This window comes from Lepidochelys kempii, chromosome 23 (assembly GCF_965140265.1).
Source record: "Lepidochelys kempii isolate rLepKem1 chromosome 23, rLepKem1.hap2, whole genome shotgun sequence".
NCBI lineage: Eukaryota > Metazoa > Chordata > Testudines > Cheloniidae > Lepidochelys > Lepidochelys kempii.
Genome location: NC_133278.1, coordinates 14,744,846 through 14,763,217, shown reverse-complemented (window position 1 = coordinate 14,763,217; position 18,372 = coordinate 14,744,846). Strand labels below are relative to the sequence as shown.

Genomic DNA, 18,372 nt, shown 5'->3' with positions numbered 1-18,372 from the left:
CACCCTTACAAGGTAGAAGCCATTGCAACCTGGCCAGCCCATAGACCGAACACACAGGAAAGTAGGGGGTTAATTCCTCTGTTTTGCCTGCAATCAGCAAAGGTATTTGTAAAAGGAAGGGATATTTTAAGCAATAATCTGCCACCCCCAACGGGGTAGAACCAGGTTCTTTTGGTCTTTCAGACAATCAGGAAAAGCTCGCGTGCAGGGTACTGTCACGGGGACTCCCGGAGCACTGTATGACCCAGCTGCAGGACCTTTGGTGGGGGGCTGTCCGGGGGTATGTGTGTGGAGGGGGTGGGGGTGAATATGCTTATAGCATGTGCTGATTTCAATGCTTAAATTGTACTCTCAAGTAACGCGGCGTGTTGCCTTCTCCCCTTTAAAAAGATTCTGTGTGCTGCTTATAAGCGTAACAACCGTGGTGCCTACGTTCCACCAACCACGTCCCCCCCGGCGCCTACGTTCCACCAACCACGTCCCCCCGGCGCCTACGTTCCACCAACCACGTCCCCCCCGGCGCCTACGTTCCACCAACCACGTCCCCCCGGCGCCTACGTTCCACCAACCACGTCCCCCCCGGCGCCTACGTTCCACCAACCACGTCCCCCCGGCGCCTACGTTCCACCAACCACGTCCCCCCAGGCACCTACGTTCCACCAACCACGTCCCCCCCGGCGCCTACGTTCCACCAACCACGTCTCCCCAGGCGCCTACGTTCCACCAACCACGTCCCCCCGGCGCCTACGTTCCACCAACCACGTCTCCCCAGGCGCCTACGTTCCACCAACCACGTCCCCCCAGGCGCCTACGTTCCACCAATCATGTCCCCCCAGGCGCCTACGTTCCACCAACCACGTCCCCCCAGGCGCCTACGTTCCACCAACCACGTCCCCCCGGCGCCTACGTTCCACCAACCACGTCCCCCCGGCGCCTACGTTCCACCAACCACGTCCCCCCGGCGCCTACGTTCCACCAACCACGTCTCCCCAGGCGCCTACGTTCCACCAACCACGTCCCCCCAGGCGCCTACGTTCCACCAATCATGTCCCCCCAGGCGCCTACGTTCCACCAACCACGTCCCCCCAGGCGCCTACGTTCCACCAACCACGTCCCCCCGGCGCCTACGTTCCACCAACCACGTCCCCCCGGCGCCTACGTTCCACCAACCACGTCCCCCCGGCGCCTACGTTCCACCAACCACGTCCCCCCGGCGCCTACGTTCCACCAATCACGTCCCCCCGGCGCCTACGTTCCACCAACCACGTCCCCCCAGGCGCCTACGTTCCACCAGCCACGTCCCCCCGGCGCCTACGTTCCACCAGCCACGTCCCCCCCGGCCACCTTGGTGGCTGACCCCGCCTCGCTCCATTGCGGTGACTCTCCCGGGGCAAGGGGGCCCCGATCCCGCGGGGACCAGTCGCCGTGCAGGGCGACCTGGGCCAGGTTGGCACGTGAGGAGAACCCTCCACCGGCCTAGGTCGGTCGTTCCCATCGCTCAGTCCCTCGCCCCCATTCAAAAAGTGCCTCTTCTTCCGACCCCACGGGCCCCGGGGGCCACCTGGTGCCGTCCGTTGGCTGGGTCCAGGCGACGGCTGCGCTGCCTGGGACGGTGCCCAAGTCAGGGAAGCGGTTGACCATACAGGGGACTGGTGGAGCCGGACTGAGCTCCTGTCGCTGGGGTTGGCCCTTCGCCCGTTTCCTTGTTTGCTCAGGGTCTGGCTTCACTCAGCTGCTGACTCAAGGGATTTGGTTACCCTGGAAGCCAGGTCCTTCCTCATTCCCTGCTCACAGGCCGCCCTGTCGCCGCCGTGGCCCCGGCCAGCAGATTTCCCAGCCGAGGTCCAGGATGTAGCTGTGTGGCCCCCTCCCCACCTGGTTCCGGTTCCTTCTCGCCTGCCCCGCTGACCGGGTGTCGCTCTTCTCCGAAACAACTTCCCCGTCTGCCCCCTTCCCCGGGGGGCCCCGTCCCGCATTGGCCCAAGGGCCCCCCAGAGACCGGGGCGGGAGCCAAGGGGCTAGTCTGCCTGGCTAGGCCCCCTGTTGCTCCGTGGCCCTGGGGCCTCTGCTCTGAGCCACGGGCACCGAGCCAGGCGCTGGGTGAGGCCGGAGATCAGGGCTTTGTGACCATGTGCCCGGGGGCCTCATCCCCTGCCCGCTCTCCCCTGGGCCCCCCGGAGTTTTTTCTACTCCATGAGCTGGTCGTTTGGTTCGCCCCCAGGGCCAGTCCTAGCAGTCGGGAGGGTGGGGGCCAGGGTGAGCTGATAATGGGGGGGGGTATTTTGCTCCTTTGGGGGGGGTGACGGACTGGAGGGGGAAGCCCGAGAGCCCGGCAGTTACAAATATGGGGGGGACAGATTTAGGGGGGGCCCTGTGTGGTGGGTGGGGAGGCAGATGGGGGGGGCCCTGCATGGTGAGGGGGAGGCAGATGGGGGGAACTTTCTGTGCACTTGGAGCCATAGTGGGGTAGCACGAAATGCCCCCAAGTGACAAGGCGGGGGGGTGACAACCGCCCCCCATTGCTGGTGATCTCTGAGACCTCACCGTGCGGAGGTGGCTGGGGGCATTGGACACCCCCCCACACTTCCCCCCCTGCGAACCCAGGCCCGGCCGGCCCCTCAGAGGCCAAAGCCAGGGAGCAAAGTCCAAGGTCCTGGCTGGGTGTGGGGAGAATGAGGGTCCCCCCGTGCTGCCCCCCCCCAGGGAGCTGGAAGGAGACAGCCCAGGGCTGGGGAGGCTCAGGGTCCCCCTAAGCCCCCAGTTCCCCTCCCCTTTGCAGAGCAAGTGCCAGGGGGAAGTCCCGCGGGGGGAGTGGCTGATGGGAATATCCTCCCCCCCGCTCCACACCCGCGGCTCAGTCGCTCTCTGGCGAGGCATCTGTGCAGCCGCTCTCCGTCCGTCTGTCTGTCCGTCCATCCCAGCCCCATGGAGGGGGCCGTGACCTCTGGCCTCTTGCTGGCCCTGTGCTGGGCGCTGGCCCCATCTGCAGGTACCGGGATGGGGGGGTTTCTGTGTGTCTGAGCCGAGTGGGCCCCCACCCCTGTCTGTCCGTCCGTCTGTCCGTCTGGTCTCACCCTCTCACCCTCCTCCCCCCCGCAGATGCCCAGGAGGGGCTTTGCTATGAGCAGTTCGGGGCCGGCAAGTGCAAGGAGTTGCTGGGTGAGGACGTGCCCAAGGCTGACTGCTGCCTGAACCCCGACTACGGGTACCAGCCCCGCGCCGGGGCACCCTGCCAGTCCTGCCGGTGAGTGCCCCCCCAGACCTCCCCCACTACTCCCTGAACCCTGAGTACGGGTACCCGCCCCACGCCGGGGCACCCTGCCGGTGAGTGCCCCCCCAGACCTCCCCCACTGCTGCCTGAACCCCGACTACGGGTACCGGCCCCGCGCTGGGGCACCCTGCCAGTCCTGCCGGTGAGTGCCCCCCAGAGCCCCCCCACTGCTCCCTGAACCCCGACTATGGGTACCGGCCCCACGCCGGGGCACCCTGCCAGTCCTGCCGGTGAGTGCCCCCCCAGAGCCCCCCCACTGCTGCCTGAACCCCCACTACGGGTACCGGCCCCACGCCGGGGCACCCTGCCAGTCCTGCCGGTGAGTGCCCCCCCAGAGCCCCCCCACTGCTCCCTGAAGCCCGACTACGGGTACCGGCCCCGCGCCGGGGCACCCTGCCAGTCCTGCCAGTGAGTGCCCCCCCAGACCCCCCCCCACTGCTCCCTGAACCCTGAGTACGGGTACCCGCCCCATGCCGGGGCACCCTGCCAGTCCTGCCGGTGAGTGCCCCCCCAGACCCCCCCCACTGCTCCCTGAACCCTGAGTACGGGTACCGGCCCCACACCGGGGCGCCCTGCCAGTCCTGCCCGAACCCCAACCCTCGCCCCTAACCCCAGCCCATCCACCCCTCGCCTCAGCCCCTAACGCTGGGCCCAGCAATCCGCCAAAGGCTACGACAGGCACCTGGCCCAACCCCCCTGACCCCGCTGCCCTCCCCGCAGCCAGGCCGAGTGGAGCGACTGGACGCCCTGGGGCCCCTGCTCTGTGTCCTGCAGGGAAGGGGTGCAGAGACGTAGCCAGACCTGCCAGGGGCAGGGGCAGTGCTCAGGTGGCCTGCGGAGGAGGTGGGAGACTCAAGCCTGCAGCCTGAAGGATTGCTGCCCCGGTGAGTTTCCCCCACCCCTCTCCGCCAGCGCCCCATGACGCCCCCCCACGGCCAGTGCCCCTGTGCCCCATGGCGCCCCCCAGGGCCAGTGCCCCCTGAGCCCCACGGTGTCCACTGCTGGACACCGCCACCTCACGCAGACAGCACCCCACGTCACCCAGCCCTGTACCCCACAGCACCCCCTAGTGGGAGAGGCTGAGGCTGGAGTAGCTGGGAGCTCCCTGGGCTTCTCTCTCTCTCTTCCTCTTTCTCTCCCTCCCTCTCTCTCTCTCACCCAGATTCAACACTTTCACTTCCCTCCTAGGGGTGCTGGTTCCTCCCAGCTCCCCCCCCCCATGATCTTCCCCTACCACAGCTGGAAATGGAAACTTCCTGTTCACAGCTGCTTGAGCTGCAGAGAGGCCCATGGCAGTGATGGGGGGCTGGGAGGGGAAGGGGTTGGTCACCCCCTATCGGAGCTGGGCTCTGAGGGGTGGGCAGGAGACAGGAGGGGTCTCTGGGGAGGGGTGCGTAGCAGGAGGGGATCAAATGGGAGGGGCAGGTGGGTAGGTGGTCTCAGATGGGGATGGGGGGTCTCTGGAATCGGGAGGGGGCAGCCTCAGGTCCCCACCCTCACCCTAATCTCATGCTGACCCCTTTCCCCCATCGCTCTGCAGTGATGGGGGGCTGGTCGTCCTGGGACCCCTGGAGCTCCTGTTCCGTGACTTGTGCCGAGGGGGTGAAGAGGCGAATCCGTAGGTGCACCGAGCCGGCGCCTGTCTGTGGGGGCTCCTGCCTGGGCCACAACTCGGAGACGGTGCCCTGCGACACCAACAAGATCTGCCCCAGTGAGTGATGGGTGTGTGTGTGTGTGGGGGGGTGGGCGGGAGTGGGGGGACGGGGTTGTGTGTGGTTCTTTTTTGACACTGTCCCAGCTGACATCCTCACAAGCCGGCTAGGGAAGAGTTGCTCTGAAATCAACCAGGCCACACCCGAGAAGGAGAAGTGCAGAATACAACGCCGAGGAAGGTGTGGGGGGCGGGGAATCAAATGCGTAGTGACAACGTGGGGACTAGGCAGTCACATGGCTGCAACGGATCTGGGGGCTCGCGCGGATCCCATATGGAATATGAGTCAACAATGGGATGTGGCTGTGGAAAAGGCTACTCTCATTCTGGGTGTGTTAACAGGAGGGTCGTATGCAAGACACGGGAGGTCGTGGTCCTGCTTGGGTCAGCACTGGTGGGACCCTGGCGGGAGGACGGTGTCTGGCTCTGGGTGCCCCACGTATTAGGAAAGTTGTGAACGAATTGGAGAGAGTCCGGAGGAGAGCAACCAAAATGATCGTAGGTTTAGAAAACCTGACCTAGGAGGGACAGTTAAAAGAAACCGGGCATGTTTGGTCTGGAGAGAAGGAGAGTGAGGGGGGACCTGAGAACAGTCTTTAGATACCTCATGGGCTCTTCTAAAGAGGATACTGACAATTGTTCTCCATGTCTGCTGTGGGCAGGACAAGAAGTAAAGGGCTGAATCTGCAGCCAGCGGGATGGAGGTTAAATAATGGGAGAAACTTTCTAACTCTCAGGGTCGCTCAGCTCCGGAACTGGCTCCCAAGGGGGCTATGGGACCCCGTCATTGGAGGGTTGTAAGAAGAAGTTGGACAAACCTGTCAGGGATAGTTTAGGTTGACTTGGTCCTGCCTCCACGCAGGGGGCTGGATTTAGTGACCTCCTGAGGTTCCTTCCAGCCCGACATTTCTATGATCTCATTCTATTCCATAGATGTTTTTATACTGCATTCGTCACGGAGTATCTGGTTGGGTGGGTAGGGGGATGGGTGGGCGACAGGATGGATGGAGGATGGCTGGCTGGGTAGGTGGATGGTTGGATAGGGGGGTGGGGGCAGGGATGGATGGTTGGATGGATGGATGGGAAATGGGTTGTTGGGTGGAAAGATTAGTGGATAGGTGGATGGGGTTGGGTGGGTGCATACATGGGTGGGTGGGTGGGGGTTGGGAGGGTGGGTTGTTGGGTGCTTGGACAGAAGGATTCAGGGATGGGTTGCGGTGGGGAGGGGGGATGGCTGGTTGGGTGGCTGGACGGATGGATAGGAATGGGTGGTTGGGTGGGTGGGTGGATGGATGGGAGAATGGGGGCAGGGATGGATGGGTAGTTGGGTGGAGGGATGGGTTGGGGTAAGGGTGGGTGGATAGACAGATGGATGGGGGGATGTGTGGGGGCAGGGATGGATGGGTAGTTGGGTGGAGGGATGGGTTGGGGTAAGGGTGGGTGGATAGACGGATGGGGGGGATGTGTGGGGCAGGGATGCATGGGTAGATGGATGGATGGGTCTAATGGCGGGTGGACACCTGGATGGGTGGATGAGCGGACAGGGATGGTTGGGTGGATGATGTTGGGACCTTATCCACTCGGTCCCCAAGAACTCAGCTCGACGTCAGGCTCATCACAGAGGTTTCTCTCCTGGCACCCAGGGGCCCGACACTGAACTACTGAGGCTCAGGGGCAGGGGGTGGGGTCCAGGGTGAACCACGCACCCAAAGTACAAACTCATTCACAAGCTGGTAAACACGCCCTCACACAGACGCCGCCCGCACTCTCTGTTCTACATCCCCTCGCACGCTCTCTGATCGGCTCCTTAGTTCCTGGGAGCCAATCCCCGGACAAGTGACCGGCTGTTCACACGTTCGCCATCCGCCTGCTGTTCCCTTATCTACTAACTACATATTTACAAGGCTGATGGGAATTCAGGCTTTGTTCGTTGTTCTGTGGCCTTGGTCAGAACAGATCTACAGCTGGGTGGGGAGTGGGTGGCTGGGTAGGGATGGTCTGGTGGATGGAGGCAGGTGGTGGATGGATGGTAAGTTGGATGGGGAGATGGGGGGGATGGGTGGGTGGGAAGGGATGGCTGGGTGGGGTGATGGGGGGATGGGTTGGAAGCAATGGTTGGGTAGTGGAATGGGGGGATGGCTGGGTGGGGTGATGGGGGGATGGGTTGGAAGCAATGGTTGGGTAGTGGAATGGGGGGATGGGTGGGAAGGGATGGCTGGGTGGGGTGATGGGGGGATGGGTTGGAAGCAATGGTTGGGTAGTGGAATGGGGGGATGGGTGGGAAGGGATGGCTGGGTGGGGTGATGGGGGATGGGTGAGAAGCAATGGTTGGGTAGTGGAATGGGGGGATGGGTGGGAAGGGATGGCTGGGTGGGGTGATGGGGGGATGGGTTGGAAGCAATGGTTGGGTAGTGGAATGGGGGGATGGGTGGGAAGGGATGGCTGGGTGGGGTGATGAGGGATGGGTTGGAAGCAATGGTTGGGTAGTGGAATGGGGGGATGGGTGGGAAGGGATGGCTGGGTGGGGTGATGGGGGATGGGTTGGAAGCAATGGTTGGGTAGTGGAATGGGGGGATGGCTGGGTGGGGTATGGCTGGGTGGGGTGATGGGGGATGGGTTGGAAGCAATGGTTGGGTAGTGGAATGGGGGGATGGCTGGGTGGGGTGATGGGGGATGGGTTGGAAGCAATGGTTGGGTAGTGGAATGGGGGGATGGCTGGGTGGGGTGATGGGGGATGGGTTGGAAGCAATGGTTGGGTAGTGGAATGGGGGGATGGCTGGGTGGGGTGATGAGGGATGGGTTGGAAGCAATGGTTGGGTAGTGGAATGGGGGGATGGCTGGGTGGGGTGATGGGGGGATGGGTTGGAAGCAATGGTTGGGTAGTGGAATGGGGGGATGGCTGGGTGGGGTGATGGGGGATGGGTTGGAAGCAATGGTTGGGTAGTGGAATGGGGGGATGGCTGGGTGGGGTGATGGGGGGATGGGTTGGAAGCAATGGTTGGGTAGTGGAATGGGGGGATGGCTGGGTGGGGTGATGAGGGATGGGTTGGAAGCAATGGTTGGGTAGTGGAATGGGGGGATGGGTGGGAAGGGATGGCTGGGTGGGGTGATGAGGGATGGGTGAGAAGCAATGGTTGGGTAGTGGAATGGGGGGATGGCTGGGTGGGGTGATGGGGGATGGGTTGGAAGCAATGGTTGGGTAGTGGAATGGGGGGATGGCTGGGTGGGGTGATGGGGGATGGGTTGGAAGCAATGGTTGGGTAGTGGAATGGGGGGATGGCTGGGTGGGGTGATGAGGGATGGGTGAGAAGCAATGGTTGGGTAGTGGAATGGGGGGATGGGTGGGTGGGGTGATGGGGGATGGGTTGGAAGCAATGGTTGGGTAGTGGAATGGAGGGATGGGTGGGTGGGGTGATGAGGGATGGGTTGGAAGCAATGGTTGGGTAGTGGAATGGGGGGATGGCTGGGTGGGGTGATGAGGGATGGGTTGGAAGCAATGGTTGGGTAGTGGAATGGGGGGATGGCTGGGTGGGGTGATGAGGGATGGGTTGGAAGCAATGGTTGGGTAGTGGAATGGGGGGATGGCTGGGTGGGGTGATGGGGGGATGGGTTGGAAGCAATGGTTGGGTAGTGGAATGGGGGGATGGGTGGGTGGGGTGATGGGGGGATGGGTTGGAAGCAATGGTTGGGTAGTGGAGTGGGGGGATGGGTGGGAAGGGATGGCTGGGTGGGGTGATGAGGGATGGGTGAGAAGCAATGGTTGGGTAGTGGAATGGGGGGATGGGTGGGTGGGGTGATGGGGGATGGGTTGGAAGCAATGGTTGGGTAGTGGAATGGGGGGATGGCTGGGTGGGGTGATGAGGGATGGGTTGGAAGCAATGGTTGGGTAGTGGAATGGGGGGATGGCTGGGTGGGGTGATGGGGGATGGGTTGGAAGCAATGGTTGGGTAGTGGAATGGGGGGATGGCTGGGTGGGGTGATGAGGGATGGGTTGGAAGCAATGGTTGGGTAGTGGAATGGGGGGATGGCTGGGTGGGGTGATGAGGGATGGGTTGGAAGCAATGGTTGGGTAGTGGAATGGGGGGATCGGTGGGAAGGGATGGCTGGGTGGGGTGATGAGGGATGGGTGAGAAGCAATGGTTGGGTAGTGGAATGGGGGGATGGCTGGGTGGGGTGATGAGGGATGGGTGAGAAGCAATGGTTGGGTAGTGGAATGGGGGGATGGGTGGGAAGGGATGGCTGGGTGGGGTGATGAGGGATGGGTTGGAAGCAATGGTTGGGTAGTGGAATGGGGGGATGGCTGGGTGGGGGATGGCTGGGTCACTGGGTGGGGGATAGGTGGGCAGGTGGGGCTGAATGGCCCCTCCCAACACTGAGGCCTGATCTCTCCCTCTCTGTAGCTCATGGTAACTGGGGCAGTTGGGGGCAATGGGGTCCTTGTTCTGCCACATGTTCTCCGGAGGAAGCGGGGCCGAAGCCCAAGCAGCGTCGCTCACGGGTTTGCGACAGCCCCCCACCTTCCTTCAGCCCTCCCGGATTCCCCTGCTCTGGATCTGCCAGTGAGGACCAGTCTTGCACTGGGCTCCCCTTCTGCCCAGGTGAGAAAGATCCTCCTGCCCCCCCCACCCCCAAGACATCCAGTCCCCTGTCCTGGGGCCATATGGGAGCCGGTGCCCCCAAAAGGGGAAATCTCCCGTTTCCCATTCCCCCAACCCTCGGGCTAGGTTTCCCATGCTGACCCGTGTTTCTTTCTCTCTGACTCTGCGCTCTGCCCAGTGCACGGTGGCTGGAGTGACTGGCAGCAGTCCAGTCCCTGCTCAGTGACCTGTGGCATGGGCCGGGTAATGGAGAAGCGTCTTTGCAACAACCCAGCACCACGGCAAGGTGGGAACACCTGTCCTGGCCTCAATACCCGGTCATATTTCTGCAACACCAAAATACCCTGCCCAGGTAGGGGGGCAGGGACCGACAAAGAGCATTGGAGTGGGGAGAGGACACCCGCTGTCCCTGGAGGGGAGGGCAGATGGAGGGGTGAGGCAAGGGGTGGAGGAATGGAGGTATAGAGGAAAAGAAGAATGGATGGATCAGGAAGAGGATGAAGAGGTAGAAAAGTGGTGGGATGCACAGAGAGAAGGAGGGGGGAATGGATGAAAGCACAGTAAAATGATGGATGCGTGAATGGAGGGGTATGTATTGGGATGGATGCAAGTAGAAATGGATGAATTAATGGATGGATGGGTGAATGGATGAATGAATGGGTCAGTGGGTGGGTGGATGGATGTATCAATGGTTAGTTGGGTCAATGGACAGATGGCAGCAGGTGGGTGGGTGGGTGGAGTGATGCCTAGGTCAATGGATGGATGTTTGTGTGGGTCAATACATGGATGGATGATGGGTAGGCAGGTTTGTGTGTGGGTGGGTGGATGGATGGATGGATGGATGGTGGGTTAATGGTGGGTCGATGGATGAATGGATCAATGGTTGGGTGGGTCAGTGGATGGATGGTTGATGGGTGGGCTGGTTTGTGTGTGGGTAGGTGGATGGATGGATGATGGGTCAATGGTGGGTCGATGGATGAATGGATCAGTGGTTGGGTGGATGGTTGGGTGGGTCTTGCAACATTACCAGGTTAATACTCCCTACTCCGTCACATCTCTCCCTGCTTCGAGACTGAACTGAGCGCGGTCACTCTAACCAGTGACCTGGGGAAGTTCAGGCCCCCCTCTCCAGGACAACATATCTGCTATCGTGTTGGCGCTCCCCTCACATGGACCACATCCATGTCATAATTCTGCAGGAGCAGGCTCCACCTCCTGAGCCGTTTTCCCTGTGACTCGGAAGGGGGAACATCTTATAGGCAGGTGCGATCCCGTCTGTACCCCATGAACAGCCAGATTAGTGAGTCCTGGCTGGTTGGAAAACAGCTGTCGGTACAGATGTAGCATCCCTCTGATCTCAGCTTTCTGGCCAGGGGTTAACTGATCAGAGAGGGGGATTGTTTCCAGGGAAGAGCCAGCTCCTGTCTCAGGGAATAGATCTACTCAAGGGTCATCTCCCTGCTCCTCCCACTGTCCACACACGGCCAACACCACGTTCCCCCTGCCGTAATACGGCTTCATCGTGTGACCATGGTACACCCGGCGGCGGTGCGCCCGGTTCGACAGCTCCACGACAAGCTCATTAAGTTGTTTGACGACCTTGAAAGGGCCCTCCCAGGCGGCCCGTAGTTTGCTTTTTCTCACCGGGATGAGAACCATCACCGGATCCCCGGTGGCGTAGGCACGGGCCCGCGCCGTGCGGTCATACCAGGCCTTCTGCTTCCTCTGGGCTCTGGCCAGATTCTCCTTGGCCAGGCCCATGAGTTCAGCCAGTCTCTCTCGGAAGGTCAGGACATACTCCACCACTGACTCTCCATCGGGAGTGGCCTTCCCCTCCCACTCGTCTCTCGTCAGGTCCAGGGGGCCCCTCACCCTCCTGCCATAAAACAGTTTGAAAGGCGAGAACCCGGCAGACTCCTGGGGCACCTCCCTGTACGCGAACAGCAGGTGAGGTAAGTACTTGTCCCAATCCTGCGGGTGCTGGTCCATAAAGGTTTTCAGCATCATCTTTAGCGTCCCGTTGAACCTCTCCACCCACCAGTCACCCCTGGGGGTGATAAGCTGAGGCCTAGATGTGCCGGACCCCACATTTCTCCCACAAGCACTGGAGGAGGGCCAACATGAAGTTGGTCTGTCAAGACTTCCTTGGGGAACCCCACTTGGCTGAAAATGGTCAGGAGCGCATCGGCCATGGTGTCTGCTTCAATGGAAGCTAAGGGCACTGCCTCGGGGTAGCGGGTGGCAAAATCTACCACCCCCAGAATGTATTTCTTCCCTGACCGGGTCGTCTTGCTGAGAGGCCCCACGATGTCCATGGCCACCTTCTGGAAAGGCTCCTCTGTGATGGGCAAAGATCTCAAAGCCGCTTTCCCCTTGTTCCGGGCCGTCCCCACCCTCTGACAGGGGTCTCAGGATCGGCAATACTGCCGGACCATGGTAAAGACCCCAGGCCAGTAAAAGTTCTGTAGCAACCTCTGCCGGGTGCACTGGATTCCCTGGTGCCCTGCGAGGGGGATGTCGTGGGCCAGGTACAGGAGCCTGCGGCGATACTTCTGGGGGACTCCCAGCTGCCTCCTGACCCCACAGGACTCTACTTCCCTTGTGGGAGCCCATTCTCGGTACAGGAACCCCTTCTCCCACAGGAACCTCTCCTGGCAGCCTCTCCTCATGGTCCGTCCCACACCGAGGTCGGCCAGGTCCCTGAGCTTCCGCAAGGAGGGATCTTTCCTCAACTTGGCCTGGAACTCAGCGGCTGGGCATGGGATGGGGACCTGCTCTCTCTTGGCAGCTGGGTCTGGAGTCGCAGCCCCTCTGAGCCTTGTCCCTGGGCGCTCCCTCCCCACCAGGGTGGAGTCCTGCGCCTCCCATGTGGTACCCTCCCTGAGGTCAGGGCGAGGTGCCCCTCGCCAGCTCTAGCTACGGGTCATGACTAGGGAGTTCTGGGGGTTGCCTGGCCAATCCTCGAGGTCATCCCCCATCGACACCTCAGTGGGCAAATGGTAGTGCACCCACACGTCCTTGGGGCCCTCCTTGGATCCCTATTTCAGATGTACTCTCACCATGGGCATCTTGAATGGGGTCCTGCCCACACCCGTCAGAGTCAGGTAGGTATCGGGCACCACCCGATCTGGGGCCACCGCCTTGGGCCGTCCAGTGTCATCTCCACGCCTGTGTCCCAGTATCCATTGAAGTTCCTCCCATCCACCTCCAGGGGAACAAGGCACTCGCTCTGCAGGGACAGCCCCGCACCCCCCCCCCCCCGTACCCTGAGATCCTTGAGTCCGGAGCAGCCAGCCCTCCAGAGGAGCTGGTCTGGGGCACTCCTCCCTCCTGAGCAGTGGGTAGGCTGCCAGCCCCTCCTCCGGCTGGGTCCCTGCCCAGTTAACCCTGTGCGGGTTCGGTCTTCTCAGTCTGTCCTGGAGCCTGGGGCACTGGGTCCGTATGTGGCCTCTCTGCCCACAGTAATAACAAATCACGTCACGTTGGTTCCCTCAAGCCAGGCTGGTCCTGATGCTGGTTGTTCCCCTCGGGAGGGGGTTCTCCACATTCCCCCTTTGGGAGGTAGCAGCGTGACGCTCTCTCTGCGCTGTGTTGGGCTTATTCTTTTGGGACTCCTCCCTGCCAGCCCCTGACCGGCTGTCCATGAACTCGTCGGCCAGCCGCCCTGTGAGTTGCGGGTCCTCTGGCTTTTTCTCCCCCAACCACAGCCTCAGGTCGGCTGGGCAGTGCTCATACAGGTGCTCCAGCACCATCAGTTTAATCCTGTCCTCCTTAGTCTGGGCCCCCTCTGCCCACTTGTGGACGTACCCCTCCATTCAGAGGATCAGTTCAAGATATATGTCCTCAGGGGTTTCACGCAGTCTAAACAGAGCTTGTAGGTACAGAGAACAGGACCGCTCAGTCAGGGCCCTCTTGAGGGGTGGGGAGCCCAGACCCCAGTTCTGGGATTCAGCCCCTCTCCCCAGCCAGCTCCAAACTGAAACCCCCTCCAGCAGCCTCACCCAGCCACACCCCCGGCTCCTCCTCCAGCCTTTGTCCAGTTTCCCAGGCAGAAAGTGTCACCTGGCCCCAACCCCCTCCTGGGCTCAGGTTACAAGTATCACTTCTTGGTGAAGTCACCCCCTGATATCCCAGCACCATCAGTATTAATGCAGACAGTAAACTCGTAAAACTCCCATGCATCATGACCAGGTAAGTACTCCCCACTCCCTACTCCGCCACAATGGATGAATGGATCAATGGTTGGGTGGGTCTGTGGATGGATGGTTGGGTGGATGTATGGATCGATGGTTGGGTGAGTCAGTGGATGGATGGATGGATGATGGGTGGGCAGGTTTGTGTGTGGGTAGATGGGTGGGTGGATGGATGGATGGATGATGGGTTAATGGTGGGTTGATGGATGAATGGATCAATGTTTGGTTGGGTGGGTCTTTGGCTGGATGGTTGGGTGGATGTATGGATAGATGGTTGGGTGGATAGATGGATGGATGGATGGTTGGGTGAGTCAGTGGATGGATGGCTGATGGATGGGCTGGTTTGTGTGTGGGTAGATGGATGGATAGGTCAATGGGTGGATGGATGGGTGGGTCAATGGGTGGGTCAATGGATGAATGGATCAATGGCTGGTTGGGTGGGTGGATGGATGGATGGGTGGGTCAGTGGCTGGCTGGGTCAGTGGGTCAGTGGGTCAGTGGCTGGATGGATGATGGGTGGGCTGGTTTGCATGTGGGGAGATGGATGGATGGGTCAATGGATGGATGGACGGGTGGGTGGGAGGATGGACAGTCATACTCTGCTGTCTCGGGGGGTTTCCCTGACTCTCCCCCGCAGTGGATGGGCGCTGGTCAGAGTGGGTGGAGTGGTCCATTTGCACCCGGCCGGGTTACACCGGGGACATCACCTGCCAGGAGATCGTGGGGCAGCAGAAGCGGACGCGGGTCTGCGAGGGGCGCAGCCCCGATGGGAAGCGCTGTGTGGGAAGTTATATCCATATCCGCAGCTGCTACAACATGTTTCGGTGCAAATGTGAGTGCCCGAGGTGGGCTGGAGGGGTCTGGGGGTCTGATCTGTGCAGGGGTGCCAGGCTGGAGGGGCTCCTGGTTATGACCTGGGGGAGGGGAGGTGGGGTACCAGGCCAGATGGGTTCCTGACCTTGTTGCCAAGAAGGCCAATGGCATTTTGGGATGTATAAGTAGGGGCATAGCGAGCAGATCGAGGGACGTGATTGTTCCCCTCTATTCGACATTGGTGAGGCCTCATCTGGAGTACTGTGTCCAGTTTTGGGCCCCACACTTCAAGAAGGATGTGGATAAATTGGAGAGAGTCCAGCGAAGGGCAACAAAAATGATTAGGGGACTGGAACACATGAGTTATGAGGAGAGGCTGAGGGAGCTGGGATTGTTTAGCCTGCAGAAGAGAAGAATGAGGGGGGATTTGATAGCTGCTTTCAACTACCTGAAAGGGGGTTCCAAAGAGGATGGCTCTAGACTGTTCTCAATGGTAGCAGATGACATAACGAGGAGTAATGGTCTCAAGTTGCAGTGGGGGAGGTTTAGATTGGATATTAGGAAAAACTTTTCCACTAAGAGGGTGGTGAAACACTGGAATGCGTTACCTAGGGAGGTGGTAGAATCTCCTTCCTTAGAGGTTTTTAAGGTCAGGCTTGACAAAGCCCTGGCTGGGATGATTTAACTGGGAATTGGTCCTGCTTTGAGCAGGGGGTTGGACTAGATGACCTTCTGGGGTCCCTTCCAACCCTGATATTCTATGATATTCTATGATTCTATGATTCTGACCTGACTGGTGTCTGTACTGACTCCCCAGTGGAGGGCCAATGGTCAGACTGGAGTTCCTGGGGTCTCTGCATCCCAACCTGCGGGAAGAATCCATGAAGTCTCGGAAGCGTGTTTGCCAACCCACTTACCCCAAATTTTCGTGAGTGTGACCAGCAGGGGGTGGGGATAGGGGGGACATACCAGGGTCTGTGGGTCTGATCCAGGAGTGGGGATACCAGGGTTGGGGAGCCCCATGGGTCTGATCCAGAGGGACACAGGACTGGGGGAGGAGTCCATGAGTCTGATCTGGTGGGAGGGGAAGGATACCAAGTTGTGGGGGCCCCATGGGTCTGATTCAGAGGATTACAGGGCTTGCGGGGGGTCTATGGGTCTGAACTGGGAGGAGGGGAAGAATACCAACCTGCGGGGTCCCCATGGGTCTGATCCAGAGGCCCGTGGGAGGGGGCTGGGCCCAGTGCTGATCTCTCTCCTCCCCCACAGAATGGAGACCCAGGGCGTGGGGAACACTGGGCCGGTGAACATCAGCTTCTGGGGCAAACCCTGGCCCAAGTGCCAGCCCATCAACGGGAAGGCCCTGGAGGTGGAGGAGAAGGAGCCATGTCTCAATGTGCCACCCTGCCCAGAGGAGGAGGAATATGGTGAGCTGGGGGGCGGGTGTTGAGTGGGTCAGCGTGTGTGTGTGCGGGGGCTGGGAGCCAGGACTCCTGGGTTCTATCTTGCCCCTGGGAGGGGAGTGGGGTCTGATGGGTTAGAGCAGGGGGGGCTGGGGCCAGGACTCCTGGGTTCTCTCCTCGGCCCTTGGAGGGGAGTGGGGTAAGCACCGGGTCTCTTTGGAAGGATCCCTGTGGGGCTGGAGGGTCCTGCTGAGGTTCTGCAGTCACGAACCAGCTCCCTGTTCTCTGACCCCCAGATCAGCCCCCGTTATCGGCAGGCCGCCTGGCCAGCTTAGCCCCCTAGCCCACCGCAGGCTTCAAGTACGTGGAGCATCTTGATGAGGACGTTTGAGGTGTGTGAGAAATACTAGGGAATGGGGCATGGGGCTTTTCCCCTCTGGGGGGCGCCGGCTCCCATCCAGCCCCAGAGCAGGGACTGGCTGGCTCAGGAGGGTGGGAATGGGGCCTGGGGCCTGTCCCCTCTAGGGGGCGCTGGCTCCCATTGACCCCAGGGCAGGGATTGGCTGGCTCCAGGGGGGCGAGGAATGGGGGATGGGACTCTTCCCCTCAAGGGGGTGCCAGCTCCCATCCATTCCGAGGGCAGGGACCGGCTGGCTCCAGGGGGGCGAGGAATGGGGCCTGGGGCCTGTCCCCCATAGGGGGCGCTGGCTCTGGTCCAGGCTGGGGGCAGGCTGGCTGGGGGGAAGGGGCCTGTGTCTCTGGTTTAACCCTTTCACTGCCTGTTCTTTGCAGGTTGATCTGGCAGGAGCCAGGTGAAGGTGCTTCCCCAGAAGCCCCATCCCCGCACCACCCTTCTGCAGACGGAGCAGGGGGGGGTCAGGATCCCCACGACAGCAGCTCTTCCCCTCCTTCCCGGGGCTCCCTGTGGAAACACCCCAGAAGCCCCCTGCAGTTATGACCCCGATGCTCCAACCCCCAGAAATCCCCTTTGCTACAGGACATGGGAATCCATCACAATAAAGAGAGAGAATGGGTCCCACCTGGCTCTGTGTGTGTGTGTGTTTGAGAATGGGGGCCAGTGGTTACAGCGGGGGGGGGGCTGGGAGCCAGGACTCCTGGGTTCTCTCCCCGGCTCTGGGAGGGGAGTGGGGTCTAGTGGTTAGAGCAGGGGGGCTGGGAGCCAGGACTCCTGGGTTCTCTCCCTGGCTCTGGGAGGGGAGTGGGGTCTAGTGGTTAGAGCAGGGGGGCTGGGAGCCAGGACGCCTGGGTTCTCTCCCTGGCTCTGGGAGGGGAGTGGGGTCTAGTGGTTAGAGCGGGGGGGCTGGGAGCCCGGACTCCTGGGTTCTATGCCTTGCTGGTGGAGCAGCATCTACATGGGGGAGGTGCTGTAGTTGGGAGCCGAGGCCTCTCCCACCTGTCTGCGCCCCCACCCCCCGCCCATGAACGCCCCCATCCCTCAACCTCCCCCCTCCCCCCTGCACATCCTCCCCCCAGCTCCCCCGCTGGTCACCCCCCCTCCGTAGCACACGGTGTCGCAGCTCTGGGGAAACCACCCAGCCCTTGGCTGGGCAAAGCCGGCGACAGCTTCAAAGAGCCCGTCCCAGGACTGGCCACACCAGGCCACAGGCCAAGACAGCCACAACTGGCCACCTCGAGCCTGGCCTTCCTAGTCCGGCCCTTTCCTGGGGAGTCCGGTGCCCAGTGCAGCACCGCTGGGCCTTGGGGACCCACTTGTAAGGGCGTGGTCCCACCACGGGGCACCTGGGTCACACGAGTAACCCCCAGCCTAGACCCTCCCCCTCCATCCCCTTCCCTCCTCCCTCTCCTCCCCCTCCCCACCCACCTCCCGCCTCTCCTCCCCTTCCCTCCCCACCTCTCCTCTCCGTCCCCCTCCAACCCCTCCCTCCCCTCTCCTCCCCCTCCATCCCCACCCGACCGCCCCCTCTCTCCCCATCCCCTCCCCCTAACTCCCCCCTCTCCTTCCCTTCCCACTGCACCTACCCCCCCCTCCCCCTCGCCCTCCAACCCCTCCCCACCCCAACCCCCTCTCTCCCCATCCCCTCCCCGTCTCACCCCACCTCCCCCTCCCCTCCCCACCTCCCCCCTCTCCCCATCCCCTCCCCCTAACTCCCCCCTCTCCTCCCCTTCCCACCGCACCTACCCCCCCTCCCCCTCCCCCTCGCCCTCCAACCCCTCCCCACCCCAACCCCCTCTCTCCCCATCCCCTCCCCGTCTCACCCCACCTCCCCCTCCCCTCCCCACCTCCCCCCTCTCTCCCCATCTTCTCCCCCCTCCCCCGCCCAGCACCGCGGACAGCTCCTCCCTGCATCCCCCCTCCCAAACCGGCCGGGGACCGGACCGCACCAACTCTGAGATAGCGCGT

At 61.6% G+C, this 18,372-nt stretch overlaps 2 protein-coding genes across 2 annotated transcripts in view; both read left to right on the top strand.

Moving 5' to 3' along the window:
- Positions 1 to 2,807: 2,807 nt before the first annotated feature.
- CFP (complement factor properdin) lies at positions 2,808 to 15,945 on the top strand. The gene is made up of 9 exons (XM_073322373.1): positions 2,808 to 2,989; positions 3,100 to 3,244; positions 3,992 to 4,155; positions 4,812 to 4,982; positions 9,383 to 9,580; positions 9,759 to 9,932; positions 14,411 to 14,605; positions 15,404 to 15,514; positions 15,856 to 15,945. Exons 1-8 carry the CDS (start codon positions 2,926 to 2,928, stop codon positions 15,469 to 15,471), a joined length of 1,179 nt encoding a protein of 392 aa, XP_073178474.1. The 5' UTR covers positions 2,808 to 2,925; the 3' UTR covers positions 15,472 to 15,514; positions 15,856 to 15,945.
- SYN1 (synapsin I) overlaps positions 15,857 to 18,372 on the top strand; it is a 17,417-nt gene continuing 14,901 nt past the window's right edge. The window contains exons 1-2 of the mRNA XM_073321314.1: positions 15,857 to 16,029; positions 16,286 to 16,349. Coding sequence (XP_073177415.1) covers positions 15,857 to 16,029; positions 16,286 to 16,349 — 237 coding nt within the window. The remainder of the gene's footprint in view (positions 16,030 to 16,285; positions 16,350 to 18,372) is intronic.

Coding starts and splice junctions, on each gene's coding strand:
- CFP (XM_073322373.1), top strand. CDS start 2,926: ATGGAGGGGGCCGTGACCTCTGGCCTCTTGCTGGCCCTGTGCTGGGCG. Junction 3,245..3,991: donor GCACCCTGCCAGTCCTGCCG/GTGAGTGCCCCC, acceptor CCCTCCCCGCAG/CCAGGCCGAGTGGAGCGACT. Junction 4,156..4,811: donor CCTGAAGGATTGCTGCCCCG/GTGAGTTTCCCC, acceptor ATCGCTCTGCAG/TGATGGGGGGCTGGTCGTCC.